This window comes from Mustela nigripes, chromosome 7 (assembly GCF_022355385.1).
Source record: "Mustela nigripes isolate SB6536 chromosome 7, MUSNIG.SB6536, whole genome shotgun sequence".
Classification (NCBI taxonomy): Eukaryota; Metazoa; Chordata; class Mammalia; order Carnivora; family Mustelidae; genus Mustela; species Mustela nigripes.
Genome location: NC_081563.1, coordinates 52,086,871 through 52,103,096, shown reverse-complemented (window position 1 = coordinate 52,103,096; position 16,226 = coordinate 52,086,871). Strand labels below are relative to the sequence as shown.

The 16,226-nt window shown below is 51.3% G+C and overlaps 1 protein-coding gene across 21 annotated transcripts in view; it reads left to right on the top strand.

Moving 5' to 3' along the window:
* DYSF (dysferlin) overlaps window positions 1–16,226 on the top strand; it is a 203,042-nt gene that overhangs the window by 173,508 nt on the left and 13,308 nt on the right. For all 21 annotated transcript variants that reach the window (XM_059405860.1, XM_059405868.1, XM_059405877.1 and 18 more), the window contains 9 exons: window positions 3,217–3,345; window positions 3,653–3,808; window positions 5,623–5,714; window positions 8,131–8,301; window positions 8,953–9,095; window positions 10,834–10,973; window positions 12,209–12,297; window positions 12,563–12,658; window positions 13,047–13,188. In XM_059405860.1, the coding sequence (XP_059261843.1) occupies window positions 3,217–3,345; window positions 3,653–3,808; window positions 5,623–5,714; window positions 8,131–8,301; window positions 8,953–9,095; window positions 10,834–10,973; window positions 12,209–12,297; window positions 12,563–12,658; window positions 13,047–13,188 (1,158 nt within the window). The remainder of the gene's footprint in view (window positions 1–3,216; window positions 3,346–3,652; window positions 3,809–5,622; window positions 5,715–8,130; window positions 8,302–8,952; window positions 9,096–10,833; window positions 10,974–12,208; window positions 12,298–12,562; window positions 12,659–13,046; window positions 13,189–16,226) is intronic.

The following is a 16,226-nucleotide window of genomic DNA, read 5'->3' as shown; positions in this document are numbered from 1 at the left end:
TTTCATACCCAAAGACAGTAAAGCACCATGTGTAAGAAAATCAAAGGGAAAGGGTGCCCCAGGATTTATATTCATCCCAGCTGCCACTCAGGCACAACAGCTATGGACACACAGCATGCATATTCAGGAACTGGGGATACAGGTCCCATGCCCCCATCTTGAAGAGCTCCAAGGGAATGAACTTAGTCAATTAGGAGATAACTGGGAAAACCAGAACCAAGGGACTGGTTGTGATCATATTTTACCTTAGACTTCCAATGAAAATAAATGGAAGGATTAGGGTAATATGATAGAATATAAATATACACAGTGAAAATGAGGAAGTGACAATACTGGCAAAAATTAGGCACAGGGATGTCTGAGTGGCTCAGTTGGTAAAGTGTCAGCCTTCAGCTCAGATCATGATCCCAGGGTTCTGGAATCGAGTCCTGCATTGGGCTTCTTGCTTAGCAGGGAGTCTGCTTCTCCCTTTCCCTCTACCTTTCCCCCTCTTCTCGTGCTGTTTCTCTCAAATAAGTAAATAAAATCTTTTAAAAAATTAAGCACAGAAGGAGGAAAGATGATGGGATACGGAGTAAGGACATGAATTGCCATATTATGGAATAGAGTTGACAGTATTTAAAATTGGCAAAACAAATAAGAGAAGTATAAGCAAATTATAAACAAATAGTACAGAGTTAATATTAAGGAAGACAATGCTGTCTAAAACTGAGTGAGGGAGAGGGAGTAGGAGGGAGATAAAATTTCATCATTTTATCATTGCTGTAGTAGAGAACTCTTCAATACTGTCCCTAAAGACATGCAGGACTTAGAGAATTACTCATTTATATAAATTTATAATAACATTAGAATATGAACTCAGCTCATCAGAAACACACACACATATACACACACACAGAGAAAACAGACCACACAGGCAAGGGTGTAAAACAAAATCGATGAAATTGGAAAATGTAACTATAAACATGTTCTGACTATAAATTTCACAGATCAAATGTATATAAATGTAAACCAGATCACACATATTTGTTATATCAATGCATGTCATATCACTCACTCATTAATTACAAAACTTAAATTCGATCTCAAAGCAAAATCTAACTCCAAAATAGGTTCATGAAGGTTGAAAATGAAAGATTGTAAAAATGTGTGCCTGGCAAATACAAATGAAAAGAAAGCAGACGTTACTATCTTCTTGTTAGATGAGAACAGATTTGGGTCCCCCAAATTATTTAAATGAGACAAAGAATGACACTTTATAGCATTAAACCTTGCAATTCTGGGAGATAACAGTTATGAGAATATCTATGTGCTGAATAATACCACATCAATATTTACAAAACAGAAATTACAGGAGATATAGGAAAGAAATAGCAGGTAGGGGGAGATTTTTTTCTCTCCTCTTGTTTAATGTCAGGGTCGAGGGAACACAAACTTAAGAAGATAGAGAAAAGCAGCATAGTTATTCACCTGACTGAACCCTGTAGCCTGACAACAGAAGCTACAGCCTTTGGCATCATTCCAGAGATGGACCATGTTAACAGGCCCTGAAGAGAACATTAATACAATTCAAAAAGTGGCCTACCAATGACCATATTTTTTTATTATAATGCCATGAAATGAGAACTTAATAACAAAGTAAAAAATCCCCAAAGTTCTCTCCTATCTAGACAATTAAAAAATCAAAACAAAACAAAACAAAAAAACCTCTCTTTTCACAGTTCTTGGCAAAAGAAAAAACATAACCCCAAATTGCAGGATAAAATGTTACATATTAGAACTTGCTAGTTATAGCTAAAGCAGCATTCAGAGGAAGGTTATAGCCTTAAAAGCTTGTCTTATAAAATGAAAGAATGAAAAACAAGCATCGAGCTCTTGGATCAAAGAATAAAAATAAAACTGTAATTGTGGCATGTCAAGAGGATGGATATGATAACATTAGAATCAAAACAGATGGGTCCATGCCAAGACAGTAGTAAGCAGAGACAATTTCATAACAATAAGCATTTTTCTTATCCGAATAGAGGGAGCAAAGTAAATAAAGCTTTAACTGGAGAAGTTACAAAGAGTAATGAAAAAGAAGTTACAAAGAAGAATGAAATAATAAAAATAAAAGCGGAAATGAGGAACTGGAGCAAATGGTAGAACTGACAAATGAAGGAACTGTCCTTTAAAATGATTAAATGATATAAACAGATCAAGAACATACTCAAAATGGTACCTATCAAATAGTAACCAAATAACTAGTCATTATTTTTGAGAATCCAAATGCAAGGCAATAATAATCTTTTCTTTGTATTTACTCATATTTTCTAATTTTTAATGACGAACCTGCCTCACTTGCATCATTAATTGTTTCTTGGAAGGGACAGAACCTGGGCTAGGCCTCAAAGAGGAATAATACTTAGCAGTATGAGATGGGAACTTGCCTGGTTCACCTTGGCTGTTAGTTTCAGGGTAACCAACATAGCATGTATATTAAGTTTTTAATATCACTCTTAGGCACATTTATCACCTATAATAGAAAACTGCTGCTTTAGTTAAGCCTAAGCAATTCCAAAGCATGCCTCTAATAAAGAGAGGTCAGCAGCTATTTGAGAGGAAGGGGATCAATACGTTGAGTTTGCAAATTTAAAGTGGTGCTCAGAAGGCATTCATAGCTCTGGGTTTGGTACCACGGTCACCCGGCCGTCCTGGACAGGGAGCATTTGTGGCTTGAAACACAGACCTATAAATTTTTCAGAGTTCTGTTTTGATCTTCAAGTAAAATGTCAGTTAACTTTTCATTTGTTTGTTTGATTTTATTCTTGTAAAAAAAAAATCACTAGCCATGTACGTGATGACTCCTAGAAACCTAAAATGTTGCATTCACCAGAAAACCATTCCCTAATGGTGCTGAACACACGTCTTGCCCTCTTCCCACCTCTCCTGTCCCTCTTGTCCCCCACCCTCCTCTCCTTTTCCTCTCCACACTTCACATCCTTTTAATCTCTGCCTGTGACCTTTCCTCCTCTGTCCTCTCTGTTCTTGGCTGCTCTCCTCTTCCCCTCTGCTACCTGTCTTTGTTCCTTTAATTTGTACATGGTCTTTCCCTTCCTTTTCTTCTCTGGGACTTTTTGTCCATTGTCACTTGAATACTGTCCTGTTTCCTCTTCCCCGGCTGGCCCTCTTCTTTCTCTTTCCTTCGTCCCCTTTTCTCATCCCCATGTGTGGCAGGTCTATGACACACAACTGGAGAACGTGGAGGCCTTTGAAGGCCTGTCTGACTTTTGCAACACCTTCAAGCTCTACCGGGGCAAGACTCAGGAGGAGACGGAGGACCCGTCTGTTATCGGGGAGTTTAAGGTACGTCCTTGAGGACATGAACCTCCTCCTCCCCCGGGAGGCCTGAAACTGTGAAGTGGCAGCTATCATAAGTGAAGGGGCTGGGAGCAGGGCTACTGTGGTAACCATGATAATGACCATGGTGTTGATGTTGGCACATGGTGACTGTGTGGGTGACGCCATCGATGTAGAATCTGATGGTGGTGAAGAGATGGCAGTAGGTTTGGTGGTCTCTGGCATGCTGACTCTGGCAGAGATGATGGCAAGGGTCATGATGGTGGTTGTGTTGATAATGATCATGAGTAAGTTGGCCCATCATTCTTTCCAGGGCCTCTTCAAAATCTACCCCCTCCCAGAAGACCCGGCTGTCCCCATGCCCCCGAGACAGTTCCACCAGCTGACTGCCCAGGGGCCTCAGGAGTGCCTGGTCCGCATCTATATCATCCGAGCATTTGGCCTGCAGCCCAAGGATCCCAATGGGAAGGTAACATTTCTGGAGCTCTCAGCTCTTCTGGAATGGCAGGCTGGGGCCCAAATGGGCTACGGGATCTGGACACAGCTCTCCCTCAGGGAGTTCACAGAAAGCCGCGGAAACCAGCCACACACACCCAGCACCGAGAGAGGCAACTGGATGTGGTTCGGGTAGGGGCCAAGTGCTCTAGGAGGTCAGAGAAGGCGGGGTCGTGCAAAGCTTGGCAATCATGAGGAAGGCTTGGCGGAAGGATAGGATTCTTTTTTTTTTTTTTTTTTTTTAAAGATTTTATTTATTTATCTGACAGACAGAGATCACAAGTAGGCAGAGAGGCAGGCAGAGAGAGAGGAGGGGAAGCAGGCTCCCTGCTGAGCAGAGAGCCCGATGCGGGGCTCGATCCCAGGACCCTGGGATCATGACCTTGGCTGAAGGCAGAGGCTTAACCCACTGAGGCACCCAGACGCCCCGGAGGGATAGGATTCTTAAGGATCGATGGAGTTCTGGTAGGCTAGGAGGGAGAAGAAATTCTCTGGTAGGCTAGGCGAGAGAAGAATATGGTTTTTTTAGGATGGGCCAAAAATCTTGGCAAGAGTTTATGAGAAGACTGTTTGGCACGAGGGTGAGGCACGAGAGGAAGTGACATGGAAGGTGTGGGCTGGGGTTGGACTTCCTCGGGCTTCAGCTGGTGGGGGCGCGGGCAGGAGAGAAGTGGCTCAGTAACTGTGTGTTGCCTAGCCATGCTAGAGCCTGAGGCAGAAGGGAGAAGCAGTAATTCTGATCCTATCCTTGGTTAAAATTAAACATTTTGTTCATCAGGGCCTGTTTGGTGTCAACTTCAATTTTTAAAATATTACATTAAAATTTGTTTATCTTCATTGACTGAGTTTTGGGGGCACTCCCTCAAACTTTGTGCCTGAGGCACACATGTACAAATTTTGTACCTCCTCACCTTACTCTAGTCCCCGGCTCTGAGGCAAAGTGGGAACTTGCCAGAGAGCAGGAGTCTGGAGCACTGAGGAGATGGGGGTGGGGGAGGGGCAGAGAAAAATTAGAAAGAGAGAAAGAGGAAGGAAGAGGGACAGGTGGGGTTGACTGGACTTCAGAGGGACTGGGCTGGGTTCTCTCTCATCCCCTGAGATGGGGGCAGGCCTAGCATGTGTCCTTGAGTCTGTGGGTGGAGGTCTGCTATCCTGTCCCTGGAGCCCTGCTTTTCAAGGTGAGAGGTCATAGCTGGCCTTGCCCTGCTGAGAAGTCAAAGGGCAGAACAGAGCCATTCCCAGCCCAGGCACCATTATGGCCTTCAAGATGTGGTATGGCCAACGGTCCATTCATACACTTCAATATTTCTTTATGCCTTGATTGACCCTGAGAAGTCTCTGGTCGCAGTTGCTCCTGGAGGCATCTGGGGAAGGCCAGCCTGGGCCAGGTTGGGTTGCTGAAGTCTGGCCATCTCTCTCCCTTCAATCTGTTGAAGCAGAGGTCCCAGAGAGGACCCTGGCTGGCTCAGTCACATATGTAATACAGGTTGTAGTGTTTCTGAGGATATGAGTCTTGCCCTCACCCACCTTGTCCCAGTGGGGCAGTGCTTCGGGAGTCCGGAGGACTCAGGTACACCATTTCTGCTGCTGGACCATGGCTAGAAGTCCAAGTCAGGGCCAACTGGTGTGGTGGTGTGTGGGACAGGGCCACTGGCCTGGCACCATGGCAGGATGACAGCTTCTCGATGGCTGGCCTCCTACCCCCACTGAAAGGCCGAGGACCAAAGAAGCCTTCAGAGATGTGTTGGGGAAGTGAATTCACTGAAGTCTTCCTGTGTCTTCCTTCAGTGTGACCCTTACGTCAAGATCTCCATAGGGAAGAAATCAGTGAGTGACCAGGATAACTACATTCCCTGTACCCTAGAGCCTGTGTTTGGAAAGTAAGTTGGGGACAGCTCGGGTCTGGGGGGTAGAGGTGCTAACCTGGGTAACCCCCAGCCTGGTGGGGGAGGGGTGGCAGCCTCCCGGAAGTGCCCGGTTCCTGAGGCAAAGCTGGAGTCCCTAACCTTGCACGTCCATTGGGCTGTAAGCTCGGCTAGCTTTTCACAGGATGCGGAAGGCTGGCTTCTGGCCAGAGCTCCTGCTTAATCTCATAAACAATTACCTCAAAGAACAGAAATCTCAGTGGAAACTCAGAGCCTGTATTTGTTAATTATTCCATTTTTTTGTTTGTTTGTTTGTTTTGGTATTTTTTTTAGATTAACTTTTACTTCAGAATAATTTTTGATCTACAGAACAGCTGCAAAGAAAGCACAATTCTCATATACCCTTCACACTCCCATTTCCCTCTTACCTACCCACGGTTCATTTTGTCAAAATGAAAACATCACTAGTGGCACATTACTATTTCCTACGCTCTAGGCTTTATTAGGATTTGGCCCCTTTTCCCAACTCATGTCTTTTTACCTTCAGGAGCTCTCCAGGATCCCTTGGATTTGGCCCCTTTTCCCAACTCATGTCTTTTTAGCTCCAGGAGCTCTCCAGGATCCCTTGTTGTTTGTGTTTAGTCATTGTCATCTTTCTTTGCTGTGTGTTAGTCTCTCGTGGGTACACAAAGGAAGAGAGTCAAATGCTTCTTGACATCTAAGAACAAGGGGAGGAAGAATCAGGACCCCCTGTGTGGGCAGAGCTCCCAGGCATCCTGAGTTGCCGGTGTCTGTAGAGTTGGTTGTGAGCACTGAGGCCTGTGGCGAGGAGCCGGTCAGCCTGGAGAATTGCCTGTGTCCTGCCAGTGATGAGCCCCCGATGAGCTGGGATGGGAGGGAAGGGCTGCAGGGAAGGTGGGGAAGGGGACCCTTTGGTGAGCACCGCTGGTTCATGGTGACCCGGCAGCAGACTGGGCCTGTCCAGGTGTGTGTGGCGGGTGGCGGTGTGTGTCAGGGCCCAGGGCAAGGTGGGGGAGTGAGTGCAGACACTCTTTCTTTGTATAACTCATGGGCTGACCAAGCCCAGCTCAGGGAACGTCAGGAGAGCACAGTTTCCTTTTTGTCTGCCTGTGTCCTGTAGACATTTCTTCCGTGGGGCTTCCCTCCCTCATTTCTTAAGTGCAAAGCATGGCAGACAGGTGCTTCCTTATAGATGGTCGGCTTTGTCCTAAGCTCAGTGTCAAGGTGCTACCCAGAGCTTTATTCATGTGTACTCGTGAACTGACAGGCTCTATCTAGGGGAGTCGCCCCCTTTCCCAGCCAGGTCCACTTTGGGTGTAGCTGTGTGCAGTGTGTGGATGTGTGTGTGAATGGACGGAGGGGGCTTTGCTTCTCTCCCTTTCCTGTCTCATGTCTCCCACCGATGTGCTGGATCACGCCTGGTCAGGACTAGGGGAGCCCCTGGGAGAGGAGAGCCCCGGGTGCTCTCTGCTCCTGTGTTTTCTGGGCTCTCTCCGGTGGCAGGTGTTTAAAGTGGATTTATTTTCTTGTGAGCGCTTTCCAGAAAGCCCCTTTGAGCCTGCCCATGAAGCTCCAGGGAAGAGGTGGATGCTGTGGCCCTTTTCTGGTGGCCCTTTCATGTGGGCCTCTCCACAGTCTCACTGCTGGAGGCCCAGGGCCCATGGGGTCAGATTCCAAGTGGCTCAGTGTGGCCTCATGGTGGCCCAGCCAAGACGGGAGCAAGGTCACCTCTCTCTCTCTCTTCCTCTCCATGGCCCTTTCTCCCTTTCTCTCGCTTGAGTAGGAGTCAGGGGCCAGGCTCCCACCTGCAGGGGACTATTTCAGGGGTAGAGGGGCTATCCCTCCACACTTGATCTTAGAGGGGGAGTGGGGGTCTCAGAGCACAGCAGGAGCTCCCTCCCAAGAAATCTCCACAAATCCTCCTTCCCACTCTGCAAGTAGGTGTAAAGCCTTAAGTGTCCCTGAAGTGCATCCCAGGTCACCCCCTTGGTCGATTCCAGTGCTCCGGCACCTTCATGCCTCTTACATCCTGGTGTCCTGGTAGAAGCTTTGGTTTTACCTTTCTGTTCCAATTCATTTGTTCATTCTGTGGTTCGTTAGGCAGGGAGATACTATATGCTCAGCCGAGATTATCTGGGAATGTCTGAAACACACAAGTGTATGTGCACACACACACAGACACACAAAGAAAAGTCCAGTAGTAGTAGGGCATGGGGATTAATACTTTAAGACAGACAGGGGACCCGAGGAGGGTGGGCTCCAGGGCCACTCTTGGAAGGGGAGGAGTGAGCCAGGGAAGGCTTTCAAGCCCCCTGCTCTTGTCCTCGTCTCCCTCCCTTGAGCACTCACCATGTCCAACAACATCAGGGAGTCTGCAGCACCCTGACCTCTGCCCTGGGTCCCCCTGCAGGATGTTCGAGCTGACTTGCACTCTGCCTCTGGAGAAGGACCTGAAGATCACGCTCTACGACTATGACCTCCTCTCCAAAGATGAAAAGATCGGGGAGACAGTCATTGACCTGGAAAATAGGCTGCTGTCCAAATTTGGGGCTCGCTGTGGACTCCCCCAGACCTACTGTGTGTAGGTGCATGGGGGATCGTTGCTCTTCCATCCCCCTGAGTCCTGAGCACTTGCTGTGTGCCCGACCTGTGCTCAGCACTTGATAGGTGTTCTCTCCTTCAACGCAACTAGGCTCTTGTCCCCACTGTACAGATGTGGAGACTGAGGCCCAGAGATGTTATGGTTTGTAATTGGTGGGATTCGGATTCGAACCTATTCATCTGACTCTAAGGACCTTGCCCTTCATCATGTTGTTATAACCCAGTTCTCCTTAAGACACCACCAATGAGGAAGGAGGGAAAGGAGAAGGGAGACAGATAATAGGTCACATGGCCCCCAGTGGAGCCTACGGGGCTCTGTGTCAAGTGAACTCATGTGTGGACAGTCCCTACTCCCTTCTTGCCAATTTGGGTCTCATCTGGGTCTGATTCTCCCAATGTGGAAACTGAGAATGTTTAGGTTCCAACTCAGTATGTATTTAAACAAGTCCTGTCATCTCTGGGCCTCAGTTTCCCTGTGGGTCAGGTGACACCCCCAGTCACAGCGAGTGAGGGCGCCCACTATAAAAGTGAAGGGTGGGGGGCTGCACAGGTGGGTACATGGGCTCCTGCAAACCCCTCGGCCCTGGTGGTGCCTGGAGGGTCTCTTCTTTGCCTTGTGTTTGGGCCTCAGCTCCGGACCCAACCAATGGAGGGACCAGCTCCGCCCGTCCCAGCTCCTCCAACTCTTCTGCCAGCAGCGCAGACTCAAGGCTCCCGTGTACCTCACGGACCGCGTGCTCTTTCAGGATAAAGAATATACCATTGAAGAAACAGGTGAGCAGCCATGCGACCCCAGAACCAGTGGGCTCTCCCTTGACCTCAGGGGTCAGGGGTGAGTATGAAGCCAAGGTCAGGGTCCTGGTTAGGTCAGCTTGCCTCTGGCTTTTTGGGGGGTCAGAGTTTAATTAGAATTTGGGGTCCAGATGACCTCTGAGAATGTTTTCTGCTTGAATTGCACTAGCTTTCCAGCTTGGCTTTCCAGGTATCTTCTGAGCACCTCTCCTTATCCTCCCACTCCCCAACTGGTGATTCCTAGGTCCTGTACCCAAAGCAACCACAGGGCAGGAAGGAAGCCCTGTGGTCTCCATCCTTGCCCCTGAACCTGCCCAGTGCTCCTACTGAGAATTCAGCAGCATGCATGCCCCCTGTGTGTCTCAGATGTCCACGGGCCTACACTGTCTCCCAGGAGCTGTTGGAGGTGCTTATAGGTCAGGCAGGGGACGTTGGGAGGGGGTGCTCACTTCCGGCTGGTCTCAAAGCTGTTTGATGTAAGAGCTGATGCCAAGGTTATGCAAGGGGATGGTGGCTCTGATTCCCCACCCCCAACCCTCTCGTCGTCCTTCTGCATTTCCAACTCTTTCTGCTGGTCTGTGAGCCACTGTAGCATGGGGACCAGGGTTCACGGTCATATGTTCATAAAAAACGAAAGCCTGAAGCTATTGATGGTGAGGTCTGGCATCTGCCTGTTTTTGCAGATGAAGCCATGGAGGCCAAGTGTGGCTAATGACCTGCCCAAAGTCATGCAGGTGGTTAGGGGCTGAACCAAACTCCTGGCCAGGGGTCCTGCTACAATATGCTGCTTCCTTTGTGCAACCTGCTAGAGTGGGCAGAGCAGGTTTGATAGATCAATGTGTGTGTGTACATGCACGAAAATCTGTACTCTTGAACTTGGGCACACCTGAGTGCACATACCTGTGTAAGTCCTTGTGCATTTGGACATACATGGATGCTCCTTGCCCGAGTGTTTCTGTCATGGGGGCTTCAGGTTCCTGTGGCCGCTGGTTGGCCAGGCTTGTCTGGGTCAGCACAAGCAGTGTCCTTGTCCACAGCAGCAGTCCTTGACCCACTCCGGGGCAGGTAGGAGCTGTTCCTGGGCCGCACAAGGCAGAAGGAAAGGGTGTTCATGGCCAGGCCCATGCTTTTCCTAAACAAGGGTGTCATCTCGGCTGCCCTCCTGACCAACGATGTCACTGCTCTGTGCTTCGTTTCTGTCATCTGTGAAATGGGCATGATCATAACACTTACCTTCCAGCTTCACTATGAGGATAGAACCTGTTAAGATTTATGAAGCCCAGTGCCTGGTTTCTGCTTTATAAATGTTTGCGGTGATTGTTATTATTTTAGCTGTTGCTCCTAATAGAGCAGATTGTGTGACCAGGAGAACAGTAGTACTAAAAGCACTTAGATTCCCATCTGGGAGTAGGGGTTGCTGAGGCTCAGAATTCGGAGCAGTCAGGGAGGGCTTCCTGGAAGGGGTGAGATTTGGTGGAAAAGAGGAAGAGCTTTGTGGAAGAGGCATGGTAGAAATGATGGCAATGACATATCTGGACTTTAAAGCTGGAGCTAATGGACTGTGAGACTTCCAGTGCAGAGAGTGAGACCTGCGGGTCAGAAGTATGTCTTGCTTGGGGGTGAGGGTGTGGGCAGGTAGAGCTTCCTGAGGCCTCTAGGCAGCCCTACCATCCCTTGCTCACTCAGCCCCAGCAACTTTTTAATCTTCTCTCTGGAGCAGAAGGTGGCAGGGTCCTGAACCCACACCTGGGCCCAGTGGAAGAGCGTCTGGCCTTGTACATCCTCCGGCAGCTGGGCCTTGTCCCCGAGCATGTGGAATCCCGGCCCCTGTACAGCCCCCTGCAGCCAGACATTGAGCAGGTAGGACATGGACCCTTGCGCCCCTAAGCCCTGACCCCCAGCTGGCCCTGCTCCAAGGACAACATGGATATCTCAGAGGCACCTGTGGGGAGCTCAGAATTTGGCCAGTCCCTCCTTGACATGTTTTCTCAGTCTGAGCAGTGATCAGTGTTGGTCTACAAGAGGACTCCTTGGTCCTGCCTTCCTGGGCATCCTGCAGCCCTCAGGACATGGGGAATGACCCCGAGCCACCTCCTCTATACCCGTGGATAGACCTCTGGCTTCCCATGAGGCATTCAGAAGGCTCACCGTTTCAGCCCGGCCTCAGGAGGCCCTCCTTCTATCCGTCAGCGACATCCAGATGGCTGGCATGGGTCTGGGCTGCGGTGAGGAATCCAGACAGGGCAACTGGAACCCTGTGACAGAATGGCAGAGCTGTCACTGAGAGGGGTCACCCGAAAGGCCAAGGGCATCCTCCAGGCAGAGGGAGGGTGAGCAGAGGGACAGCTGGCCCAGGACTGAGACCAGGAGGCTTCCTGGAGGAGGTGAGCTCAGGGCTGGGTTTTAGAGGAGGAGGAAAGTAAAGGCGATAGGCAGAGAAGGGCTGAAGCGGCAATGAAGGGGCCTTTGTAAACATGCAGGGTCCATGGTCTCTGCTGTTTGGAACTGAGCTCTTTTGCCCTTGGTGGGTGGCTGCCAGCTCCCCGGAGAGTCATAGCAGGTGTTGTGAACTTTCAGTCTCCAGCTACATGCCCTGGAGAAGTTACCTCAGTCCCTGTTCTTTCTGTGGGAGATGGGGACAGAGTAGCCAGCTTGCAGAGAGGGAGGGAGCCGAGGGGTGACAGTTGGAGTGCTTTCCTGTTGTGTGGAAATCCTCTGAAACTCCTCTGACTAAATGTGTTCTCTGACCCTCCCAAACCCTTGAGTGTGTCATTCCCTCAGTGGGAAATGCCCTTGTCCCCTTGTCCGCCTGGCACACTGAGACTCAGCTCAAATATCATCATCCCTGGGAGGTTTGCCCTAACCCCTACCTCCGGGCCTGAGTCATCAGCCTGTGGGGCGTGGGCTCATGGCTGCAGTCAGGCCCGTAGTCTTTAGGTACCTTCTCTCTAGGGCAGGGGGGCAGGGGGAGCCTCCCTGGGGCAGGGCCTTGGTGTTCCTCGTCCTGGGCCCCACTTGTGTGGCACAGAGCCGGGGGTTAGTAGCTGTTGGTGGAATGAAAGAAGTGGAGTGACAACGGGGTTATGTCTCCCCAGGGAAAGCTACAGATGTGGATCGACCTATTTCCCAAGGCCCTGGGGCGGCCTGGACCTCCCTTCAACATCACCCCACGGAGAGCCAGAAGGTGACTTTCCCCAGCCAGAGGCTGGGAGCTGAGTAGAGTGGCGGGAGGGTTGCCACTTGCTGTGGGTGGGACCCGGAGGTCACTCTTAAGGTGGCGTGTTGGGCTGCTCAGGCCACAGGGCATCACTCTCATGTGGGCCTGGCTAAGTGCCCAGCAGGCAAGCATTAGGGTCTGGTTGGGGGAACCGGCCTCTCAGCTTCTCAGCCAAGGATGGTCCACCCTTTGCTGAGACATTCATGTGGACTTGAGCCCTTCTTCTGCACAGGTTTTTCCTGCGGTGTATTATCTGGAACACAAAGGACGTGATCCTGGATGACCTCAGCATCACAGGGGAGAAGATGAGTGATATTTATGTGAAAGGGTAGGGAGGCATTGGCCTTCTCACCTGTCGCAGCCCCATGGTGTTGCCCCAGTCCTGCTGGGGTGGTGGAAAGAGGGAGCTCCAGCCGTAGGGAAGGGAGGGAACAAGAAAGGAAGGAGGGCTTTTGGTGAGTCCTTCTCCCACCGGATTTCTTCCCCCATAATCTTTGGGTTGAACTTAGAAGGTTTGAGGGTGTCCCTCAAGAAGGGAAGTTAGATGTTTTAAAATGAATGGCACATTTGGTATTTCATAGAGATTTCTGCGAATTGTTCTTGCTTTATCCTTTACTGAGTTCATTTACCTTCTTAATTCCTCATCTGCCTCAGTGGGGGGGATGCATCTTATGGAGGAGACCTTAATTAGATGTGTTCTCTAATCTGTTGTCTAGTTGGATGGTTGGCTTTGAAGAGCACAAGCAGAAAACAGATGTGCATTATCGGTCCCTGGGCGGCGAAGGCAACTTTAACTGGAGGTTCATTTTCCCCTTTGACTATCTGCCTGCAGAGCAAGTCTGCACCGTCTCTAAGAAGGTGAGTGCGTGCCATCCCCAGTGGCCTGCTCCCAGGGCTTTCTGTTGTGGGTGTCACCATCCTGCCATTGTCACCCCTCACCAGCACCCCTGGATGTTGGAATCCCCATGGCTGTAGCCCCGTTACCTGTCTCCCTGCCCCCACTTCTGCCACCTCTACCATGGCTGCCATCATTGGCACTGCTACCCCCCCAATCACCCCCACACTCGTGCCACAACCACCATCTATACTGGTCCAGCTCCTGAAACTACTGCCTTCCTCCTGACCCCAGATGAACCAAGTGGCAGGAAGGGTCACAGGGCAGAACGGGAAGAACGTTCCTAGGGATACCCAGCTTGGCTATGGAAGGGGCAGTGAGGTCAGTCCCCAGAGGGAGAGCTTCCCTGGGGGCTGGCCTCACCTGTGGATGGACTGTCCACAGGATTGGGGTTGCTCAGCTAAGTCCCTCCCATCATGTCTCTCCCCACATTTCTGTGTCTGGTGCCTGTGGTCACTGCCCAAGTTGGACACTTACTGGGTGCAGCTCAGGCTTTCCGGGCCGGAAGCCATTGCCCTCCTCCCTCCCTGACCTCACTGCAAGGTGCAGGCCCCTGGGGGACCTGGTGCATCAGCCAGAGGACAGAGTGGGGTCCTGGGACCTCAGCTCTCTGTGTCTCAGCAGCTCCTCATTGAGGTCTCATCTGGATGGTAAATTCTTTTCTTCTGCGATAGGCAGAGTCCAAGGCAGGCAGCCTCCCTCCTGGTGGTGTCGCACCTGCCCTTGGGGAGAGCCCGCAGAGCTCAGGGAGGCTCCAGAGCTGGGCTGGCTGGAGGCAGAGAGTACCTCCATTAGAGCTTTGATCCCCTGCATCCCACCCAGAACCCATCTGCCTCAAGGTGCTCTCTGCTAGACAAAGGGAATGCCTCTCTGGCATTTCAGTTCTGCTGGTCCGATTTCCTTCCTGAGGGGGCACAATGCTTCAAGCCACCAAGCTTCCGTGATGCCTGCTTCCCGAATGGTTGAGTGGCTTCAGGAAGGGAATATAGAACGTACTTTCTGGGCACTGCTGAGGTCTTCTTGGCTCTCTTTCCTCCATGCTTTCCTCATGACCCTTGCCCAGCCCAACACACAGGCTCCTCTGCATGTTAGAGAAACCGGAATGTTCCAGTGAACATTCTGAAACCATCAAACAAAAGAAAATAGGGTTAAATGAGGTTATGTGAATGCTTTCACCCAGGGATTGCTGCGTAGTGCATTGGAGAAGGCAGAATTTAACAACAGCCTTGGGTTCTGAGCAGTCGAGGAAAGCCTACGCTCTTTGTAGGTTTCATCTCCTTTGCCTTTGCTCAAGGTATTTGTCTATCACAAGTTGTTTCCATAACAAAGCCAATGTTGCATTTGTTGGGGGAAGGGTTCCAGATCAAACCCACACTGCCTTTCTTTGCTATGGGCAGAAGTGGGGTGAAGGCCGTGAACGGGCCCCCAAGGGCTCAGACATCCTGTCTCCGGTGCTTGGCCTGCCGGGCTAGGGGCTAGGTACTGAGGGGAAACTGAGGCTGAGAGATGCCCAGTGGCCTGCTTAAGTGGGAGGTGGGACTACCTCCTTCACTGTGACAGGTGGAGATGTGGGCGAGGAGGTCCAGGAAGCTCCGTTTTTTCTACAAAGCAGGAAAAGAGTATCTCCTGGCCCTGTGGCAGGTGACTTGAGACCAGCCGCTGTGCTGAGCAAGGGAGCGAAGGGGGAGAGGGCAGGAGAGAAAAGAACAGGGGGACGGAAAGAAAGCTAATTGTGATGCTAAGGTCTGCTGAGATGCTGGAAGGGCTGAGGGCCCAGCTGAATCTGCTGGGGAAGAATTTGAGGGGGTTCCATTCTGTCAGTGCAAGAGTCCCATCTCTCTGTCCTAGGCACTGGCAAGGAAGAAAAGAATCGGGCTGACCCACCGTGGCATAGCCCATGGGGCTGGGGCTAGCCCTGGAAGAAGGAGAAGCCCAGCAAGGCTGCCAGGTGGAGAGAAGGAAGAGGTGTCAGGGAGTCCAGAAGAGGTCCCCCTGGGGAGGGGGTCGGAATGGAATTCGGTGGGGAGACAGTAGCTGAAGGGAGGGGCGGAGCCTCCACCTCCCGTCTGGGCCTCTGAAGTCCACCAGGAGAGTGAGGGAGGGTCTGGCTGGACCAGGGAAGAGCCAGTGTGTCCCTCTGTGGGAGAAGGGGCCCAGGAGGCAGGTGGATCTGTACCCACAGTGGGGCACCAATGAGCTAGTCTGGGCTTCAAAGGCCCGATCCTGGGAGTGGGATGGTGTGGGGGTCCCTCACAGCATCTGGGCTCCCCAGTCCTGCCGCAGAGCCAGCCTTCTGCCGAGGGGTTCGGGGCCTCTGGCAGGCAGGCCCTCCAGGGACCCCATTAACCAGACGAGACTGTCATAAAGCACAAGGGTCTCCTTTCATCCGGCTGCTTTGAACCACCGCTGCTTGCCCCGGCCTGGCTCCCCACCTGGAGCCCAGCACACCCACTGGGGCCTGCCTGCGCGTCAGGCACCCACCCTGCAAATAAACAGCTAGTAAAAGGGCCCAGACCGGGAGCGTAATGAGCGCCTGGGACCTGGGGGGCCGTTCCCCAGGCTGGAGCCCCGGCCCAGCTGCTCCCACCAGGGGCCGTTTGAACCTCTGGCTCATTACTGAGCCCATAAACCAGGCCGGCCAGAGGAACGGAGGATGCTGGCGGCCTGTGCAGGCAGGCCCGCAGAGCTGGCCATAAAAGCCTCGCCAGAGAAGGGAGGCACCTGCAGGAGGGCTGGGGCCCGGAAGAGGGGAGGCACCAGACGGGGGCCAGCTGGGGGCCCGAGCCCCTTGCCAAATCAGGCAGTGGTCCAGGATGCAGTGGTGTGATTTGCAAGGTGCCTGTTCCTCACAGAATGGGGGTTTTGGTCTGGGAGCTCTGTGGGTCTATGGGATACCCGCACAGCCCCGGTTGGGCAGTGAGGCTGTGGGTACAGGGCACCCAGGGGGAGGCAACCCCTCTGTGACCAGCAGTTCTCCCAGACTCCCCATAGAGTCTGTCCC